General features: G+C 41.5%; 1 protein-coding gene across 1 annotated transcript; it reads left to right on the forward strand.

Moving 5' to 3' along the window:
- Window positions 1-226: 226 nt before the first annotated feature.
- On the forward strand, window positions 227-7,566 carry spry4 (sprouty homolog 4 (Drosophila)). The gene is made up of 2 exons (XM_062433713.1): window positions 227-461; window positions 3,030-7,566. Exon 2 carries the CDS (start codon window positions 3,081-3,083, stop codon window positions 4,221-4,223), a length of 1,143 nt encoding a protein of 380 aa, XP_062289697.1. The 5' UTR covers window positions 227-461; window positions 3,030-3,080; the 3' UTR covers window positions 4,224-7,566.
- The last annotated feature ends 15,354 nt before the right edge of the window (window positions 7,567-22,920 follow it).

The raw sequence follows: 22,920 nt of genomic DNA on the forward strand, positions 1-22,920 counted from the left end.
TTCTTCCCATTCATAAAAATCTCGGCATCGCGCGTGCGCAATACCATTCGGAGTCCTCCCCATTCATAAAAATGTAACCTCCGCATTTCAGCCCTCCCGAGTCGCTTTGCCCTCCCATTCACAAAAAAAGAGAAAAAACGCCGAGGCATCTGCGCAGTGCCGTCCCCTTCCTTTCGTCTACCCTCCCATTCATAAAAACTCACTTCCCTCCCCCTCGGTGGTTGCAACATCATATCCAAAGCTCTGCGTCCACAACCGCAGTCGCCTTTTACGCACCAGCGAGTGGAGAATAGTGCTGGAGACCCATTCTCCTTTCTCCTACCTTGCTCACATTATTCCCTAACATTTGGACTTATCTTTACTCAACATTTGTGGAGCTACTCTTTCGTTCGGACTGGACTATAGACTGCGCGCAAACGTCGTGCGCAACGAAGAGATGAGAATTTTATCCTGAAACCACAGTAAGTCAGCACCTCTGGTGTTTTCGCATCGTTAAATGTTTTTTAAGTTGTGAGTTTGTGGCTGCACAAACCGACTATTCAGTGTCTTTTATTGCCTCTGCTTGACCATACCCCTTAGTTCACTGGATTGCAGGCATGAAAACGCTCTTGCAAACTCTATTTTGCAACAAGCTGTTTCCCCGACCCGTGTTTGCACTTTGAGTCAATATTTAACCACCGATTTCGTACCAAAAGCAAGGTTGAGGGCGCAGTAAGGGGGAAACGGTGTCGTTTTATAAAGCGTTAACTTGCATGTGCCGCTTTTTTGACAGCAGATCGTATTTCAGCGTCTATCGCGTCACTAATTGTGCCTTCTTTGAAAGCCACTGTCGCCATAAAAGACAGCGGCACCTATATCTCACATCATCTCAGTCTAAATCACTCTGAGCCTGTACATGTTTTATCTCTGGCGGTTCGCTTGCGTGTCTCGTCCTCGCTCTGCAGCGACCGCCTGGTTGGTGCACCATGTCGTTCGTGTCAGGTGTTTTTGAGACTAGCATTTAAATCTTATCTTAATAACCTTAAATACGATATCACAACATTTCTTTAATTTGTTTCCTTTTTCTTCCCACGAACGGTAACGTCCAGCTTTAAGCATCAAACTACGCACTTAACTACCGCCGATTAAACTACCTCACAACCTCCTGTCTGGTGGCACACAGTGTACCATTTTCTTTATCAAGGTTATACATATATCAAGTGCTGAATGCGTTGTTACAATGCCTATATAAACATGCTATTTGAGTATGCCGAGCGACCGCCTCCGGTTTTTATGACTCAGTCCATTCACATATTGAAGGGAGGGACGCACACACACACATAAGCACACATACACACATGTATGCACTCACGCACTTGCACACGCACAGTTCCGGCTTGGAGCTCATAATGGTCGAGATTTGACTATCACAAGCGCTTGTCTCGGTGCCAGCAATGTCGCAACAGGTTTCTCAACTAGGCTTTTGCAAATCTGAGGAGAAAAGAGAATAACATAAGCCGACGGTCAAGCAAATCTGGTCCGTCTAGACACATTTTTAAATAAAATAGATCGTCAGTCAGCAGGTTAATGTGTGATAACAAACCACAGCTCGATAATGTTTCGTGGAAAAATCAGGTTGCTCTGACAATCAGCAGAAAAAACTATGCATTTTAAAGTCTCGGTGAACTGGGTTTTTGCGGGGTATTTTGTAATAAGGCAACTAAACAGCGCAGATGTGGGGCAGCGGAAATGTCGACTGTGCTGTGCCGTTTGTCTTCACTCATCTTTTTTTCCTATAAAGTAGGTTATGTTTTTGCCTGCCGCCGAGCGCTCAGGCTCATCATGACTGGTGCGCATTGATTCATGCTTGCAACACTGAGTGCAGCCAGCAGCTTTCATTCACAAAAACCCGCAGTTCACAAAATTAGTTTCATTCACAAATTCTAAGACTGTGTCTCTGGGCTAACACTCACCCATCTCTCTTACAACACACATTTCTGTTGATATTGTCGAAAATGTATGAAGAGCATATTGACAAAAGCTAAAATTGTGTTACTTTGGGTAAGTTAATAGCTATCATTCTGTACAAAGACCTCATTTCTTTTGCTTCTTGCGTTCATTTTGGCTTTGTTGAAATCCCTTTTTCTGGCAACCTTGTCCTCTCTTTGCTCTGCCTTGTTTTGCATCTTTGAGTCTTTTGCATGCAAGCCCTGCTCTCTGGTGCTCCCTGCTCTTTACAAACGAGGCAATGAGAACCCAACTTCTATTGTTCTAATGTCAAAGTTAGAATGGAGGAGGTTTGAAACCCTGTTGGTATTCAGTCTAAAAATCAAGATTGGTTGGATACTCTACATTCAGATTTTTGCAGAGACTCCGCCGGGAAAAAGATTTCTGTTGAGAGACTGCAATGCTTTGGTTTTTAGGCTTTGATAATTGCTTTAGGTGAAGTAAACTACTGAATATGTGGGCTAATATGTAGCCCTTCCATTGACATTGTATGATTTATCCATCATATAGAAAAGTAATGTGGGGAAAGCTGTTTTAGTAGTTTAATTATGAGATAAAGTCTTGGTTAGTTATCAAATCTGGTAATGCAACACAGAAGGAAATTTGAATTATACCAAAAAGGAAAGGACATTTTAAAACCTGACCCTCCAATAAATGTTAACATAGTATTGTAGATGAAAAAATAATATGTTTAAAATAAGCAAAGGATGTCCTCTTCTTGAAGGATATATAGCAAACTGACTGTTTCTAACTTGACCTGCCCTGGTTAGATTCAAGATAAATGAGAGAATGAAATATGTTCATGTGCTCATACTCTGCTCTTTATGGTTAACCTGCCCATCATTTTATCTGCTGTTTTGTGTTAATAACTTCATGTTAAATGAATATTACTTTTTCCACTGTCATACACTTTTCATAAGCTTTGATGTCTTTGTGGTTAAAGATAAGGCCTTTAGGGAAAAAAAGCATCAAAAGGGTAAAAGATCAACAACTGTAACAACAGCAGATGCAGACAGTCATGATTGTTTCTTTTGTCTTTACAGTTTTGCTAAATGCTGCTTTAGAGTGAAGACGTGCGAGGCACCAGCCTACACATGGAGTCCAGGGTTCCCCACCACATCCCCGGAGTATCCTCCTCCCTCATATCCCAGCCCCTGCTGGACAGTCGAGTGCCCTACGGCCGCTTGCAGCATCCCCTCACCATCTACCCCATCGACCAGATAAAGTCCTCGCATGTGGAGAACGACTACATCGACAGCCCCGCCGTTGTCTCCCAGCAGCCCCCAAGCCAGAAGGCTGCAAACCGAAGAATCACCTGGCTTGGTCAGAATCAGGAGGCCTTCCTGGGGGCAAACCACAACCATCATCACAATCACCAACACCAGCACCACCAGCAGGGCAGGTGCGAGCCCCACCCTCACCAGGACACAACCACCCACCCTTGGATTTCCTTCAGCGGGAGGCCCAGCTCTATAAGCAGCAGCAGCAGCACATCGTCTGATCAGAGGCTGCTGGACCATGCTGCACCCACCCCAACAGTGGACCACCACCCAAACCTGCATCCCCACCAGGGCCCCGTCAATACAATCACGACCCGAACTCCAGGTTGCTTCACTTCCTCTGAATCTAAAGTCCTCACCTCCTCTGCTTCCTCCTGCTCCTCCTCCTCTAAATCGCTGGACCTCAAGTCTGCAAAGATTCCCACAGGAGGCGTTTGCACCACTGCAGGCCAGCAGGGGTTGGCGCTGATCCCTTCCTCCCCGGCTGAGAAGAAGCACCTCTATCTCTGCGAGCACTGTGGGAAGTGCCGATGCACGGAGTGTACGCTCCCCCGAACCCTACCCTCTTGCTGGGTCTGCAACCAGGAGTGCCTGTGCTCTGCTCAGAGCCTGGTGGATACAGCCACCTGCATGTGCCTGGTCAAAGGGATCTTCTACCACTGCACCGAGGACGAGGATGATGAGGGCTCCTGTGCCGACAAGCCCTGCTCATGCTCCCAGGCCAATTGCTGCGCACGCTGGTCCTTCATGGCTGCCCTTTCTGTTGTCCTGCCTTGTCTGGTCTGCTATCTGCCAGCTACGGGCCTGACCAAACTAGGACAGAAATGTTACGACAATGTAAGCAGGCCTGGCTGCCGCTGCAAGAACTTGCAGAATGGCGTGAGCATCCCTGCGTGTAAAAACGGAGGTGTGGAAGCGAAAGTAGGAACACTAGAGAAGCAGCAGCAGGGGTCATGATACTGGACAAAACTGGCTAGTGAGGGCCTTGCTATAAAAAACTGGACTGGACCACAGTATCTGCTCGCTCTCTATGGATAGGACAATCCAACACCAATCCCTTAAACTACCCCATTAATCTGCTGGAAGATGACTTATGTAAAACAAAGGTACTTAGATGTCTTCTCGACCTATGTTTGAAAGGGTGGATGATCAAATGGGCCTGATTTGAGAGAGTTACTAGGAATAGTTAACAGGCTCTCTGAGATGTTTTTTTTCTTTTTGTAACAGTGACACAAGAAGAAGAGACTAGATTGTGGGACTGGTGTTTGTGTTGTTTCGGGAAGATGGCTGAAGGCACAAAGTCATTGTACCTCTCTGCTGCTCTGTATTTCTCAGCTAATTTTGTAACGGTAACTAACCAGAAGCTGGTTTGCCTTTCCTCTGATAACATAGAAATTATATGATGGAGAAAAATATCTGTACACCCCCCTCCTACCCCCCCAAAAGCACAGCCCAGTGTCCCTCTGTCTGAACAAACACAAAAACAAGTGATTACCTATACTGTGGCTTTATGATAGGCCACTGCAGGAGTGAAACCACCACTTACTCACTCACTCTCTCCACTATTATGATGATCACCATTCTTTAGTGTCGCCATTCTTCCTCTTATAGCTTAAAGATGCTAGCTTGGAAATGATAACATTTTATCTCTGAGTTTTTATCTCCACGGAGGAGCTGTATAAACAAAATAATAGTAATTTCCCATAAGTCTCACTCTGTGTTGTGTGTAAGCAGATGTACTGCAAATAAGAGAGAGATAATCACTTCCTGTTTTTGGGGGGTGAAACCCAGACATTCTAAAAGATATTGAATGCTGTTCACCAATCACCTCAGAGGTAGTGCATGTCATGACCTGCATGCTCTAGTCTAATGGTTACCCACCCTGCTAGAAATCAATGTGTAGTAGAGAAATGTGTTCAAAAAAAAAAAAAAAAAAAGTACACCCAACCTTCTCAGGGACTGTTACAGTAATCCTCTTTAGAACTTGGCCTACAGCATGTTGGTTTCTAAACTGCCTAAGAGCCTGGTCTACTTCCTCTTTGCACAAAAAGGCAAAGAAACATTTAGGGGCAAAAAGGCAATAGTGAATAATTTAAAACAAGTAAGCTAAGAGAGAGACTAAATGGCCAGAAAATAAATGTTTCCGGAGGATAAGGGATGAAAGTGATAGAGAGTAAAGAGGAAGAGAGAAGGCATAGCAAAGTTGTTGTTGTGTTTGTATCTAGTCAGCCTTTGTCAAAATCAAACCTGCCACTTGCACAACCTTTTTAGGAAGACGCAAACCCCTTAAAGGATGTACTAAAGCACAGTATTAACCACCTCAGCTATCTCACACTACGTTGGCGCGCACTACATTTAGGTCCACACCCGGCCCCCCTCCATACACACACACACATGCACCCACATACACACACCCACAGCAGTGTCTTCATTAAATTCTAATCATTATGCTGCATAGCTGCGTTAGTCAGATAGTCTATCTTTTATTTTTTGAGTCTATTTTTGTGGCTTGCATGACGTTCTTAGGACTTTGCCAAAGGAAGCTAGCGTACAGTAGCATGTTTTCGCTGTCTGAGTGACCACAGTTGTCATGCACTCTTGCCAAATGGAGTTGATGGCAGTTGGTTCTTAAAGGCATGCTGCCCTTTAATACAGATGGCCTTTTCTGTTTGGCATAAAGGGATACTGTCTTTGTTGCTCCATAACACACACCTTTCTTTCATGTCCGATCCTTAACTTCCATTAGGGCGCCTAACTTTGCTCATACCTGTATTTGTCTTGTTGCACAAAACCGATATCACACACAAAAAAAGGAAAGAAAAATACACACTGTCCTTAGTCTTGAATGTATGAGGCAATATTTTCAAAACCTAGCAATTCAGTCTGAGAGAAAGGTGCCAAAACTGAGAATGATTGTGTGTCTGGGCAAAGGCCTAGTACATGTAGGTGGGCAGCAAAAATCACAAATGTTTTGACAATATATTTAGTAATAGAGCTATGCAGGTGAAATGTTAATTGCTGTAAATAGTTTCACAACATTTGTGTTCTTTAGAAGAGACTTTTAAATGTCCTTGAAAGATTGCATGGTACATTATAACTACAATTCAGTACAAAATATATAGAGAATATATTAGATATATATTTTGAGGGTAAGAAAAAGATGTTTTTGAGGTTCTGAGAAAAAGAAAAGAGGGAGGGCGGCGAGAGGAAGGTTCAGGAAGGGGTAACAAAAAAATGACAGGTCTTTCTATCACAAGCACTTGATTTACAAAAGTGTGCCCGGCAATAATTTAAAAAAAGAACAAAAATAAAAACTCCTGCTGTTTATGCTATCCATGGCGCATTAGCAGTTGAGAGGCTAAGCTAATTCCCTGGTTCCTCTCCGAGTCCTAAAGACTGGACTCATTGAATCCACACAGGGAACACAATCTACCCCTATCCGGATCAACCTATTTCCTGCTGTTACTGCTCAGTATCTCAGCTCTCTCCCCTCTTTTTCTCTTTCTTGCCCCCCCCCCCCCCCCCCCCTTCCTCTCGTCCCGTCTTCTTCCCTCCTTCCTCCCTGAGAAATTCTCCAACAAACACCCCTAGCCTTGATTGACAAACACAGCTGCTGTGCATAAACTTGTCATACCACAGAGACGGGAGAGAAAGACAAGTCTGTCTCTCTTTCTCTCCCTTTCTGGCTGTTTCCCCCTTCCTGTCTTTGTTTTTCTGTGCCATCTTTTTTCACAAGTGGACCTCTTTTTCAACAGTCTCTGCCTTTTATTCTTTCATCTCTCTGCTCTCTGTTGCCACAAGAGTAATGTTCTTGGCCTCACATTAGCTTTATACCTTTACATGTGCTCGCTAGCCTGTTCAAGGTGTGGAATAATCACAGACGACAACTCAATGATTAAAACTATTCTTTTTTTTTTCGTTTATTACAATACTGTGACTTTTACACACCCGTACCCATTTGTGTCGCTCATTTGCAGGCACTGATTTTTTTTTATTTTTTTTTTTATTTCAACCCAAAACAAGAGGAAAAGTCTCATACAGCTGGGTGATGCTACTCCATTCCTTTATGCCTTTGCAATGTCAATGTAGGGGATTAAGAAACGAGATCTGTGCTTTTGTTTTGTTTAGATATAACAAAAAGAAAAAAACTCTCATATAAAAGGTTCCCTTTATAGATATATTTATTTTGAAGTTCTATTTTATATAGTATTTATTTAGATGCCAACATTTTTGTTTGTGAAGAAAGCTTATGTCGAAATGGAATGTACATTGACAATGGAAATATATATTGTTAAATATACCTGGCTGTTGTGTCATTACTTTTGTGAGTCATTTTCAACACACAAACACTCACACCTACACTCATAGCATACAGTAAACCCTTACCCATCAAAATGAATTTGCACATAGAGACACATTGAGTGGGATTATAGATGAAAATAAACTTTGTATGCAAAGACACATAGTTTAATTTACAGCAAAATACGAAATAAGTATCATTAGCTACCATTAAAAGAAAATAGACCATAATAGAGTTGATGTTAAAGTTTAAAATAAAGTAAAACATTATGCGTAAGCACATTTTCAGACACATCACATTTGTAGCTGCTTTTATCATGACTGTAGCCACTTATAGGCTTCTTATGAAGAGACTTTAGTTACTAGATGCTGCTAAATGTAAGTATTAGTCATTCTGTAAAAGAGCATTTACAGGTTTCAGTTGTTTTACATCAACACTTCAACTTCCTGAGGTCCCTGCTTCCTGTGTTTGAATAGACGGCTCTCTATAAAACACTGGTAGGGCAGTGAAGGCCAAATAAAGCTGCTTGAACTTACACTGAAAGAAAACATTTCATAAGTAACAGGAAATAATTCACAGGGTTCCTCTGGACGATGAAACATGAGAGACAAATCAGTCAGATAGTCATTTCATATCAGAGCTGCTGTATGTGTGTGTGTGTGTGTGTGTGTGTGTGTGTGTGTGTGTGTGTGTGCGTGTGTGTGTGTGTGTGTGTGTGTGTGTGTGTGTGTGTGTGTGTGTGTGTGTGTGCGTGCGTGCGTGCGTGCATGCATTCGTGCGCGCGTGCCCATGCAGGCGTGTGTGTATGTGTGAGTGTTTCACTCAGGTTTAACTGACTTTTCTCTAGTTTATAGGGGTGGTCTGTTATAATCTGGATGTGTAACATTCCTTTCTCTCCCAAGCACCTCCTTACAAAGCTGGAGTGCACACAAAATCTTCCTGTCACACACACGTACACACACACACACACACTGTTGTCACTCCCCACCCCCAAGCCCACCTGTGCTAACTGTTTTCCTGAGGCGTTCCCCCACCTCCTTCCCCTCTGCGCTTGTTTCCTGGGTGTTTACCTGAGAGCACCTGAGAGAGTGTGTGTGTATGTGTGAAAAAGTTAGAGAAGAGTCAGCAAGAAAGAATAGAGATGGCAGAAGAGAAGAGAAGAAAAGAGAAAAGAATAAACCTGAAGAAAAGAGAAGAACAGAGAAAAGAAAAGAGGAGAAGAAAAGAGAAGGAAAGAGAAAAGAGGAGGTTGGCCAGGCCAGGCTCTCCAGCATCACATAAAGAACAAGTTTCCGCTGCAGAAGCCCTGCAGGCGCTGCTGTGTCTGCTCCAACAGGTGAGATCAGAGACCAACCTGCCTGTTTACCTGCCGGTCTGTCAGCAACCACCTGGGACAACACACATATACACACACATGCACACACATGCACACACACACAAACACCTGCATTTGACTTCCTCCACACCTACATTGTCATTTCCACCCCACCGGGCCACATACATATCATCAAACACAGGAAGCTTCGGCACAGGCAGGTGAAGAAGAAACCATTTATTATAAGCTACATTATGGCAGGTTGGATTGACTGAAGAACCAGTCCCGGGTCAAAAAGTGTGTATGCAAATAATTGTTGTGGTTTGGCCTGATGGGTTTACCACAGGAGACAATGCTGCAATCGGCAGGAAAAAGGGGTTTTAAAAAGTTCTTCTGCACATGTTTAGTGTGGGTTTGTTTCCAAATCAGCTTAGCAGAGTGTGTGTGTTTGTGTGTGTGTGTGTGTGTGTGTGTGTGTGTGTGTTGGGGGGGGCGGTTAGTAAGCTGTTGCATATTTGTATTCTGCTTCATCTGCAGCATTATTGTACAACGTCAAGAATAAGGTCGTCACACCCAGCACGCACGCACACACACACACACACACACACACACACACACACACACACACACACACACACACACACACACACACACACACACAATCACATCAGCTGTTGTTATGGAAAACTATTTCTGTTGTGCTGGTAATTTGTTACACATGCACACATGCACAACAGTGTTGCATGAATGTCCAAGTAAAAAAAATGTAATCATCTAAATTAGAAACTCATATATATACTCTATTCATCTCTTTTTTTTATTAAAGAGAGGAGGTTAGAAAGAGAAAGAAGCAGAGTGAAAGAGACAGTGAAAGAAAAAGGGAGAGAGAGAGAGAGAGAGAGAGGAGAGAGAGAGAGAGAGAGAGAGAGAGAGAGAGAGAGAGAGAGAGAGAGAGCGAGAGGTCATTTTATTCAGTAAAAGTATGTCAGTGGCCCTCAGGCTGGTTGACACTTTGTTCCAGTTAGGACATGTGACCTAGTCTGTGTGTGTGTGTGTGTGTGTGTGTGTGTGTGTGTGTGTGTGTGTGTGTGTGTGTGTGTGTGTGTGTGTGTGTGTGTGTGTGTGTGTGTGTGTGTGTGTGTGTGTGTGTGTGTGTGTGTGTGTGTGTGTGTGTGTTGGATTGTGCCATCACTACATATTACTGAAAGCAGTAGCATTACAATAACAAAAGACAAAGAGATCATCAGGTGAAACCTCTCAGCAGCATAATCTGACTTGACCCATCGCTTGCTTTTACTTCTTATCTGCTACGTTTCACAACTGGCAGAAATCGTACTGCGAATTCACCACTGATATCGCAGTGCATCGGCATGACCTGAGATATCACTTGGGCAAATTGCCGCTTTTCAGCATGAATCTGCATTTAGGCACCATATGTTAGAGTAATGTTCTGAGGCCGTGGGGAGAACCAGATGCCAGTTTCCTGCAATGAATGATGTTTCCCCTCAGCTGGTCTCTGAATCCGTTTGAGATTTTCAAGAAGCTAAGTGTAATTTTGACTTTCCAGCACTTATGTGCTTCAAGTTAGCTCAAGTAAATCCCCCGCAGTATGCTGTTTAGATGACATCTTGCAAAAGTCATTTTCACATCTGGTGTAGTGCTCAAGTGAACCCCCCCACCACACCAACAACAACCCCAAGATACACACACAAGAACACACACACTTTCCTCTTTTTCTTTTCCTTTTACCCCCATTCCTCCCCCTCTGGTTTCCTCCATTTTACAGAACTCAATAAATGCAGCCAGATTAAATTTAGACAAATAAAGCATGACACCTCAGCAATTAAAATCTTAAATCTGTCTTTGAGCTGTAGGGTTGCAGGGGCCAAAACGAATATGCAAAAATGCAGCGTGAGATGTGTTCCTTGTCCAGAAAAATGGCTTCTAAAGTCAAGATCAAACCACAAAATACGAGATCTTTAATTAATGGCAGACACAATAATTTGTCATTTTATCCTGTGTAGTTGCCACAGTGGAAAACAACTTGTTCTGCAACAGGATGTCTCACACAGCCCCCAAAAAAATTAATTTGTTTGCCTACTATGACAACGTCTATTCCGGATGTCCATCTCTGATCACTTTTGCACGTCATGCAGGTCATGAAAATGGCAAACTATGATTGGTCTGGGCTCAATGTGCAGTCATGTCATCTCCCTCATCCAAGTTAAAGTTTTGCAGAAACACCATATGAGAAATATATCACCTGGGTAAAAGACTCTACATAAAGCTGTAGACATAAACTGCAGATTCTGTTTTCCAGGAGTGTGTGTGTGTGTGTGTGTGTGTGTGTGTGTGTGTGTGTGTGTGTGTGTGTGTGTGTGTGTGTGTGTGTGTGTGTGTGTGTGTGTGTGTGTGTGTGTGTGTGTGTGTGTGTATTGATGGGTTGGGTGGTGGTTCATAATGCTCGTATGCACGTGAGACCCTGTGCAGGTCTGCAGAAAGGCACGTTCATATATGGGTAAGAAATGGCAAGTGCACGCTGTTTGGAAATGGAACTCCTGACATTTAGACCTGCAGATTGCAAAATCATGCTGCTTGCCATCACACACACACACACACACACACAGATGTACAATTGCACAGAGTATCTACTCCTCTTCCCCTCCCCTCTTTCCTCTGTGGAATTCAAAAGTAAAATGAACCTAAGTGTGACAGGACGGCTTCAGCTGCAGGAAAAACACACATTTCAACACTTGGGAAGTGGCAGGGAAAGCAGAGAGGAGAAGAGCGGGAGCTGCTAGGACAGTCAGAGGAGAACAGGGAGTAAAGAAGGAGTGGTTGTGCAGAATTCTGAGAAGCTTGTCTGATTTGATGTCCTTACATCCTAAAATGGTCTACGTATGTGAGCCCCAGTGTGTTTGAGCTTTAACTGTAGATATTAAATTTTAAATATTTTAAGGTTTTTCAGCCTTTTTGACGACTGCTGTCAAACATCCAAATAGTTTTCACTTCCAATATGTCAAACACCAATGCGGTGGTGCTGGCGCATTTTTTATGGAATGAAATATTTCCCAGTTCACGGCTCAAGTTTTCCTTTGAGCCCAAAGAGACTAAAGAGAAAGAAAAAATAGAAATCGGAGAGAAAAGAGAGATTAGCCACGATTTTTAGTGCTGCAGTTGCTTGCCTACCAGCAAGTCAGCCAGGCAGTCAGCCTGTCCACCATGAAGCCAGTCACCCAGCCAGCAAACAAGCCAACCGGTCCATTTCATTCAGTGGGGCCACTGGCATGGGACCAAGTAATGCCACTAAACAAAGAGCTACTGTCTTGCATCACTTCCCCTCAGAGAGGCCATCCAGGCCGCAGCCTCTTATCACCAGGCACTGCCAGTCTGCAGCACACCAAGTCCTCTACCACACCGGCCTCTTTACTGCTTTCTGTTACAGCCCTCTCCCATTATACCACCATTATACTATCCCTGCACCCATGAGGAGAGTTTATTTCAGCTTTTAGGAGTGTCAACCAATGAACGGGGCAGCAATTTAACTAAATGTCATCTGACCTCCCAACATAAAGGAGGACATTTTTTCCACTTGGTTTTCTTAGAAGTGTATGTTCTTTTCATAATAACTAACATGGCTGTTATATAATATTTATGGAGTATGAATTAAAAGTTTAGACAAACAACTTAGGAATGCGCAAGGCACTTTTCCACTTATTGTCAGTGGACTTTGACTTCAAAACCACAGAATTGGTTCTTGGATATACAACTGAGGTAGAAAAGTTGGAGAAACATTTTTAAACATTTGACACCTACAAAAATCGCATTCCACCATTCTGTTCTGTTCTATTCTACTGTATTCTATCCTGCTCTACACCAATGCTATTATTTTCTGATTGCAGAAGTTAAGCAGTGAAAGTCTGGAATCTTAATGGGCAGCTTTGCTCCTCAGTCTTGATAAGTATTCTGCCGGTGTAGTTTGATACTTCCTTCCATTCCACAACCTCTCTCTATGTGTGTGTGTGTGTGTGTGTGTGTGTGTGTGTGTGTGTGTGTGTGTGTGTGTGTGTGTGTGTGTGTGTGTGTGTGTGTGTCATGGATGCGGGTCTGTTTTCAACAGGCCCTGTGGCTGCCTAAGGGGGGTGGACATGTGTAAAAGAACAGTTGCATTCCTTTCAGATCCTCCTCTCAAAGGGAAAACACACACATACACACACAAACCTCGCTCTCATTCAGATCTATACAAACTCAGCTCACAAGAACACACAAACCTACACCGTCTCTCCCCTCTTTTTCTCTCTTTTCCCCTCTTGCTTGCTCTCACTCTCTCTCTCTCTCTCTCTCTCTCTGAACAACAGCGGAGCAGGACGGTCCCCCGAGGCGTCGGAGGGGCCAAAACTGAACCGACCAAACTTGGCTTCCGACCCTGGAGCAGCGACACGCCCACTTGGCGGCGGCCTGCAGTGCATTCCTGGTGAGAGCATTGTCAAAGCCAAACACTTCCTCTGGAGCAGGGCCAGCCCCGCCACAATAACATTTCATACATTTATCTCTTGGCTTAAGTCTCTTACACTCAATACTGACACAAACATAAAAAACACAGAGAACACACACACGTGCGTTCATGCCCAAAAAAGAAATTGTGCATACCTGCATGCACAAACACAAATACACACACACCTAGAAAAGAAACACTGTTTTGATTTGCATCTTTGCTCTCATATCTCTCTCTCTTCTCCTCTCTGTCCAATTTCTCCTATCTGTGTTCTTTCTCTAATCTTGTTTTCTCTTTTCTAAAGTGGAGCTGTTGCAGTGACTTTTTCTTCTCACGATAGTGACCAGATAGCAAATAACATCACACCCACTCTGACCTCCACTTGTTACGGGATACAGCTGATATCCTATCCTCCTCAGCCTCATGCGACTCTTCACACAGTCTCTCAAAACATTTTTTCAGTTTGAGTATTTCAAACTTCTCATGAGTTAAAATCAGACTCAGTAACTTTTTATGGGTTGTTTTTGGAGAAATCAGTCTCAAAGTCGGGAAAACATGGAAAAGTTTAGACTCGTTTACTGCACCGTAAGTCTGTTGAAGCTTTTGACAAGATTTTGCTTTGGGTCATCACCATCGTCACCAGGCAAACATGAAAATAAATTCACAGACAACTGAATCAGATTCAAAATAAGGAGCTGCTTGTGGTTGTTAACAGCTAAACCACTCCCTGTAGTTCACTGACTGGTTCATCTCCAAACTGACGGGTTCATGTTATTTAGAGCAAATTCAGTTGTGAATGTTTTAAAATATTATCATAGTCAATAGTGAGTTGTGGTTTTTCAGGCTACATTAGGATAGCAGTTAATTAGGAATTGCAAGCAACTACAAAAGCTGACAAAGGTAAACAAAAATGGAAAATATCACCCTTTTGTCCAAGGAAGAAAATAAACAGAATTTCAGCAACTTGTAGGCAATATACAATGTTAAATTTGTGTATTTGATAGTTAGCATGTTAATAGCTGATCATTATTTGTATTTTCTTGTTTATTATGAATGTACTTTGGAAAAAAATGTGCTGAATTCACAGAATTCAATTAAATGAAACCAAACCAAATTGGCTGAAGTTCAATCAAGCTGAATTTGAAAGGTGGAATAAGGACAATACACAAAGCAGGATAATTTAATAACTAACTAAAGAAGCCCATACTGTATTATGATTGTTGTTACTTTAGACACATGCTTCTTCATACAACTCTTACTGAGGATAAGTCTGTCTGTGCTGCAGTTTCTATTCTGTCAAGACAAACACAAAAGGAGCCACACACACAGAAAGAGAAACGAGAGAGACTTATGTAAAAGGTATGACTTCACAGGAAGTCAGTGCCACTGTGTGTGTGTGTGTGTGTGTGTGTGTGTGTGTGTGTGTGTGTGTGTGTGTGTGTGTGTGTGTGTGTGTGTGTGTGTGTGTGTGTGTGTGTGTGTGTGTGTGTGTGTGTGTGTGTGTTTGTGTGTGTGTGTTCCCTGATCTGTGTATATCTTTGCATGTCTTACTGTTTGTACCCATTGTTATAACAGTCTGTCCTTTCTCATATGTGAGCATGTTTTTAGTGTGTAAGTGCATGTTTTGCACTGTTGGCAGATTGTATATGTGTGTGTGTGTGTGTGTGTGGTGTGTGTGTGTGTGTGTGTGTGTGTGTGTGTGTGTGTGTGTGTGTGTGTGTGTGTGTGTGTGTGTGTGTGTGTGTGTGTGTGTGTGTGTGTGTGTCACTCGTTTCATTTTCATCCACAATGAGCCTTTGTTGCAGGACTCAGGAGGAGAGGATACAGGAGGATGAATCGATGTCCAGTTTGACTCTTAGTTTCCAATGTGTAGACTGGACAAGAGAAATTGAAAGAACTAAATGTACAATGTATCAGATGGGGATCGTATTATTTGATTTTAAAGTTGGTGCTATTATATTTAAAAAATATTGGTTTTGGTCTCAAAAATTACTGAAAAATGTAAAATGTTGGGTTGTTTCTCTGCTGGCTTGTAATTTCAGTGGTTGTTCCTCAAGTTTGAGGTTTTAAAATTATGTCAAGCAAAATCACTAGGAAGGAAATAAGAACATATGAAAATCTGATCTGAAGCTGTGTTTACAGTTAGTGTGCATGAAATTGATCCATGGTCAACTTTTCTACTCATATTAGCCAGTGTGTGTGGTGTAATGTAATCCATCGCCACTGGATACACTGGGGGTTGCCATGGGGCGGGCTTATAGAGCTTCCGGGTCATGGCCTGGGGGTTCACTTATTTAACTGCATGTGGACAACCTACTGGTTGTTTAGTAAATTCAATCTCAAAGCCTCCTGTCTTTATTCCAACACAACAGTGTGAATGACCAAGATTCTCCATTTGCTTACCTTTAAAGGAAATTAACAAACGTCCAGAAAGTTTCTGTGTGCCGCTGAGGTGAAATGATGTGAACTTTATCCTGTGAATGTAAACACATGTCAGCCAAGACTCAACTTCATCCTGCTATAAACAAACTATGAGTGCAAACTATCAATGCTTGTTCTCACTGGGAGATTTGTAAAGTTTAGTTGTAAGGAGTGGATGTGTTGTGATAAACTTACAGCAGTTTTGTATTACAAGTTCAACAATGGTCATGCCAGTGACTGAAATAATGATGTTACACACATCTGCTACTCCACTGAATCTGCCAACTCACTCCACTCTGGTTTGAGGAGAGGAGAGGAGAGGAGAGGAGAGGAGAGGAGAGGAGAGGAGAGGAGAGGAGAGGAGAGGAGAGGAGAGGAGAAAAACTTTCCTCTTGTAAATTTCACAAGGTCACATCTTCTTCTACAGCCGCTCGCTAACATAGCTCTACCCTGAAATACCATTTTTCCTTCCTGTTAACATACATCTGTTTAGTCAATATCATGAGCTACAAGGAAAATCTCCATGGTAACCCATCAGAAACAACCAACGACTCACCACCTCTCACACTAGCGCACCTATAACCAAAGAAAAAAAGAGGCCAAGTCATGTTTTCTCAGATATGTGAGAGTTTGGTGCGTTTGTGTATGTGTGTGTTTGCATGTACATGTTTAGGACCTCAGACTGGGGTATCTTGGCATGTCGCACTGCGGTTCAATGTTTCCTTTTAGCTCTGTTGGCACTCTCATGTTCCCGTTGGCTGACCTTTTCTCTTCCTGTGAAGTTCCTGTCATGCATCCTCTGTTCACTAAGGTCACAGATCTCTGAGGTGAAGCCAGTTGTACAGTTCAGTACATAATAGTTTAGAAAGAAGTATATTAGCATAAACTAGTAGCTCAGTACTGGCACTCCTGAGGTTTCTGTTTAAAAAGTAGTGATTTCTTCATCATGCAGTCAAATTCATTTTTGAAATAGTAAGTAAACTGCATCGGTTTTAATTGAAAACAACAACCACTGATTGTATTTTTTGTGCAACTCTTGGTTTACTGTAAATTTTAAGTTCTATGGTTTTCCAAATCAAAATATGTTTACCAGTCCTACTGACTATCAGTATGTGTAATATGTATAAACAGTTGTATGTAGTGATCTAACTTGATGGAGCTACGTAAACAAAACATAATAAAGTGCAAAAAATGTGCAAGATAAAAAAGCTAATCATTTTGGGAGCGCCCAGGGAAAATATGCTATGAATTTTATAGTAGATAGCATAGCCTAGATAAGCTATTTTTACATGTGTGATGTTATCAGAGGTGTCATACAAGATGAGCACACAGGGCAATAGAGACACTTTATGCACATGTGCAGTGGAGCCCACAACATAGAAGATGACTAGGAAGTGTATGCTCTACATGAGCAATATTTGTTGGAATAAATGAGTACAGTTTTTAAGTGTGGTATCCATTTCTTATAATACATCCATGCCTTTAAGAATAAGAGGCGTCTTTGGGCTAAGAGGTAGAATATCTGCGGTGAAACAGCATCAATTTTGAGATTTTTTTGTTTTTCCCCTCGACTTCACGAATGTGTGCCATCACTGTATACTGACAGACTACTGTTTTAATTTTAGTCAATAAAGTGCTGTATCATGCTGCAAATCAACATGCGTCACAGCACAGAACCTCTGAAAACATGTAGAGTGAATTAATTATAAAGCCTCTGGATGCACTTTCTTCCAGCCATTGTGAAATGTAATTTAGTTAATGTTTCCAAGTTTCCAAGAAAGGGAATCTGTAGGAAATACAAGATATGTTTCAGCTGAACCCCCCCACCCACTCACCCATACACACATGCACACACGCGTGCACATTTGTGTACAGAATATCAATAGCAGCTAGTCCTCTAAATTTTGTGGCAGTAGTATTGTCTGTAGTTGTCTGTAGTTTTGAGAAGTGGTCTGGTCTGTGATGCTTACGTGCATGCATGTGTACGTGTGTGTCTGTGTGTGTGGCTTAGCTAAGGATGTGGTTGGTCTCACTGAAACGCTTACAAGACAGATCCGTCAGACACCCCCTCTACAGTATCTTGCATTAGTGTGTGCCTGTGTGCATGTGTGCCTATGTGTGTGTGTGTGTGTGTGTGTGTGTGTGTGTGTGTGTGTGTGTGTGTGTGTGTGTGTGTGTGTGTGTGTGTGTGTGTGTGTGTGTGTGTGTGTGTGTGTGTGTAAGAGAGAGAGAGAGGCATCATTCAACAGCCGCTCCTCCGTCCAGGAGCATCGGATATTGGATTAGTGTGTTAATCTCCCTCTCGTTCTTTTCTCACGTTCCTCTTTTCTGAGTCTGTTCGTGTGTGTGTGTGTGTGTGTGTGTGTGTGTGTGTGTGTGTGTCTGTGTGTGTGTGTGTGTGTGTGTGTGTGTGTTTGTGTGTGTGTGTGTGTGTGTGTGTGTGTCTGTGTCTGTGTGTCTGTGTCTGTGTGTCTGTGTCTGTGTGTGTGTGTGTGTGTGTGTGTGTGTGTGTGTGTGTGTGTGTGTGTGTGTGTGTGTGTGTGTGTGTGTGTGTGTGTGTGTGTGTGTGTGTGTGTGTGTGTGTGTGTGTGTGTGTGTGTGTGTGTGTAGTCTTGTCTTCCTCAGTCCTTCTTCACAGCCCTGAACCATGCTCTCCCGGTGATGTAAACAGGAGGCCCATACCTCCATGTACTGCATACCCTGACTGCTGAGGTCGGACATAAACAATAAAGATAAACAATTAATTAACTGGAGAGAGAGCTAGAGAAAGACAGAGGCAGCCATGTTCCCACTAAATTATGAAGAATATGGCATGCAGTAGTGGTTTTTGTCACTGTCTTTGTTTAGTTTGTTTCACTCTCTCAGCAGCCAGGGTCAGAGAGGTAGGTGGGGATGGGCGGCTTTTGGTTGTTGTGTTATTTTCCTAATGATGTTTTTGATGCATGCAAAGTCAACATGCTCTTGTATGAGTGCTTTTAATTCCTTTTGTGTTATGTGCCCAGTACCTTCACCAACTACATGGAAAAAAGCAACAATTGGTTAAAAAAAGAAAGAAAGAAAATGACAAGATGCATTTCCTCCACTGGGTTAAAGTAAATAAATGTTGAATGCCATAAAGAAAATCCACAAGAAATATAAAAGAAAACTGCATGCACAACTAACAAGGAAGTCAGACAGTTTAGAAAATTATTTCAACACCTTTGTTGTGCTCCTGTTTCTTTCCTTGTCTTACTTCTTTTAAGCGATACTGCAGCAAACCCAGATCTCAGCAAATAATCCAAGTTATAATAGACGAGAATTATCTTTTAAATCCGCAAGGTCTTTGTAATTAGTAAAAGGTTATCATAACCGTCTTTTGAAGGAGAGTAATTATACGCACATCACCCAAGTGCAAGGCAGCATTTTAACCTGACGAAAATCCGAGTGGGATCAAAACATCCTGATTGAATTCAGTGGCTTGAAGCAAGTGTGCAGACATGACTTTTTTTTCATTCATTGAGAATGTCAGCTTCATCTAACCTCATTGGTGTTGACTGAAAGACGGTTTCACTTTGTAGATTTTACATCAGAAAGATATGAATCATTTTATGTACTTTTATGTGTTTCATGTGCACAATACTTGGATATAAACCCAGATAAAGATTCGGAGAGCAAGCAAGAGAAAGACAGAGACAGAGGGGAGAGAAAAGAGAGAGTAACCGCGAGACACTGAGGGAACCGAGACAGAGCACCTGCTCAGCGACCTCGGCCCACACAAAGATACCTCTGTCCCACAGTACAATGACGTCCGGGACACTAACTTCCTGTGTCTGGTGGGACAACCAAACGGCACAGCAAGCTAGCTGTTTGTGTGGGTTGATTCTATTCACACACACACACACACACACACACACACACACACACACACACACACACACACACACACACAGTAATGGGCAGCAACCAAATCCAAAAGGCGTATTCATTGGTCATTCTCTCCAGAGACAGAGACATTTCTGCAGTTTTAGTTTATAGCAAAGTTCACACATTTCAAACACTTTACATTAAATCTAAATACTGTAAATATAGAACTTTACCTAATTGATTGCAAAAACTTTGTCCTTTCAGCCATTTTTTCAACCTACACAGAAGAATCATTTCCTGAAAATTTCAATCTTCATAGATTCGTAGATGGCTTGTTTTGGCTGTAATATATGAAAAGCAGAATAGACAACAGGAGTCTGGTACAAAAAAAAAAAGAAAATAAATTAGACTTATTCTGAGCCATACAAGTTGGCCGCCCTCCCCCTTCAGGGCTAACTTTGGATGCTAAACTTGAGACTGCCATCGCCATGGAAACAGCTCAACGGCCATAGAAGAAATGTAGGTAGTAGCATTTCTGAAATAATGTATTTACCAACAGGAGGTCAAAATGAGACCAAAAAGGAAAAGCTTCTCGGGAAAACGGAAACATGGTATTACATTTTACATCAAAGGGTTTTCTTTTCTGCCTTCTCTGGCCTCTAAAACAGCCCAGCAACAAGTCCGTGATCTGCAGTGTTACATAATTGTCTACCACCCTCAATGTCTGTGTCTTTGATAACAGGAAAGGAGACTCAACCTTCAAAAATCAACAAACCCGTCCTTGGATATTTATAGCTGTACAGTTCAAGGAAATCAGGGCATAAAATTATCAACAACGGGACCATAAATGACCTCCTTTTTCCTGCTTTCAAACTTTTTAGAGCTTACTGGTCAGCTGCTTACAATTTTGATCAATAAAACTGATTTATTCCTTATTCCAGGCTGTAATTTAAGACGATGTTTAACCACAAGCAAATGCTATTTCGACATGCATAAAATGATGATCGGGTCTACTTTCATGTACATAAAGAATAAAATATACTTCCAAAAAGTGGACTTCTACATTTTATAAAGTAAATGCAGAGATGTTAATAAATAAATACATTTGGTGGATAAACCATAAGGAGAAAATGGTTTCACCTAAAATACTCTGTGCACTCTTAAATAAAACTTAATGTATTTTATATGCTTGCTGATAATTTATGTTACAAAAAGTTACTGTGACCCTAAAAGGCGGGTAAACGGATTTTTGGCACATTTGGCCTCCACTACAACGGTGAGTACATGTCAGAGATTACAACCTTGCAGATTTTTTTTTCTCAAATGTAACTTTTGTAAACCAATTACATACATTCCAACTCAACCAAACCCTGTAGTAGCAGAGCTGTGTCATAGTCATTATCGCACAAGATATATGGGAAAAGAACAGGGTACGAAGTCTCGCCGATAGGACAACGTGATTGAAGTTTGATCCTGGCCGCCAATTATGTGGTTGCTATGTTTCCTCTATTGCTACCCTGGTATCTTCCTTTCACACGCCTGAGAAGAGGAGGACATGAGGAGAGGAAAGGATGTTATAAACACATGTTGTATGTATAGATGAAGATGAAAATATATAAGTGGAGTGGCTAAAAATTGGGAATTTAAAAGAGTTTACAAAGAGGTAGTGACAGTTTTTAGTGACAGATTTTTTTTATGTGGTGCACTTTTCATTTATTGTTGTCTTCTTCTATATATTTCAGTTCATTAAGTTATATTAAGTTTGTTTCATTTTACACCCACATGCACATTCACAGCCACTACAGAGTAAGCAAAGGTACAAATAAGTTCATGTATAAGTTAGCAGTTTCATCTGGAGCACCTTCTTCATAAAACAAAGTGCTATCAAATGAAAGTTGCACCTTGAAAAAGAAACCTTCTCTTTGTGTCCACTACAGGATTTTTGCCAGTGCTTAGAGCAATAAATATTAAAGTTGCCAACAGACCAAAGAGATCTTTATATGGGGTTATAATATAGCTTTACTCACTTAATGGAAAAGTTAAGAATGTTATGCTAAAGGCTTTAACCACACACCTTTACAAAGCTCTTCTCAGTAAAACATGGAAACATGAAGTCCACAAACTTGCATTATGCCGAGATGTTCCAGAGATGATATTTACTCTAATGTGTACAAAAGGGCAGTATCAAATTTAAATGAATCGGACAAAATTGAGATTAATTAATGAAAGAATCCATCTGTGAATATTCAGCATGTGGTTGTTTGTTTTAATTCCATGTTGGGTGTTGGTTTGATCTACTTTCCGCTCAACTAATCACAATTTGTTTGACACAAAGAACCACAGATTTGAATATTTTAGATGTTGCATGTTGGCTTGTGTGTGCAGCCCTTTGGGACCTATGATTACCCAGAAACCACTTCTCTCCAACCCAGCTCATAAATGCTTGCATCTAAAGTATCTGTGCTGCAGTGGTTTAACCAGTACGTACTGTTCAGGTCAAATTTCGCCCATTTTTATATTTAAGTGTTTTAAAAACAGCCCAAACACTTTTTGTTTAGCCTGAAATTGTAAAACTTCTTCTAAGTGACTCAGAATATACTTTTTTTCCCCTTTTTTTTTTTTTTTTTTTTTTACATATTTCTACAGCTGGTACACATTTTTATAAACTGTAAAGGGAGTTTTGAGGTAAATTTGACCCATATTCATTAGAAAATGTTGCATTCTTCACATTCATTCATTCTTTGAAATGAAATGGATGTAATCTTCTCATGTTTTATGTAACATGATCATAGTATAGTGTGATTGGGATTTTTTGTCTCCATAAACTGATAACTGATAAACAGTGTAAAACCTGAAGAATACACTCTTGGGGTATTAATGAATGAAAAATAGATATGAGGTTCAGAAGTTTGGTTAAGACTAATTATGAGGTGATATTGTGAAGTATAGTATATGAACAGTATGTGAGAGGTTAAGCCAACACGGACCAATCAAATCTTTGCTTTTACCTGGTGGTGAATATGAATAATAATTATTATTATACAATATACATTCAGCACAGTGACATTGCATGTAGGTACATCGGCTCTCACTGCTGAACATTGAATTTGAAATGAGACAATGACAATGATGTTAAAGTGATTATATTTAGCTCTAACTAGATGATGTTCATATAGTTTTTTATGTGGTATGTGGTTTTATGTGGCATTTGCAGTTAATGTCTGAAGTCTATGAGCATCAGGCATTAGATGCTCCGTGAGGCCCATACTGCAGCCCAACT

Source organism: Scomber scombrus, chromosome 14 (assembly GCF_963691925.1).
Source record: "Scomber scombrus chromosome 14, fScoSco1.1, whole genome shotgun sequence".
Lineage (NCBI taxonomy): Eukaryota > Metazoa > Chordata > Actinopteri > Scombriformes > Scombridae > Scomber > Scomber scombrus.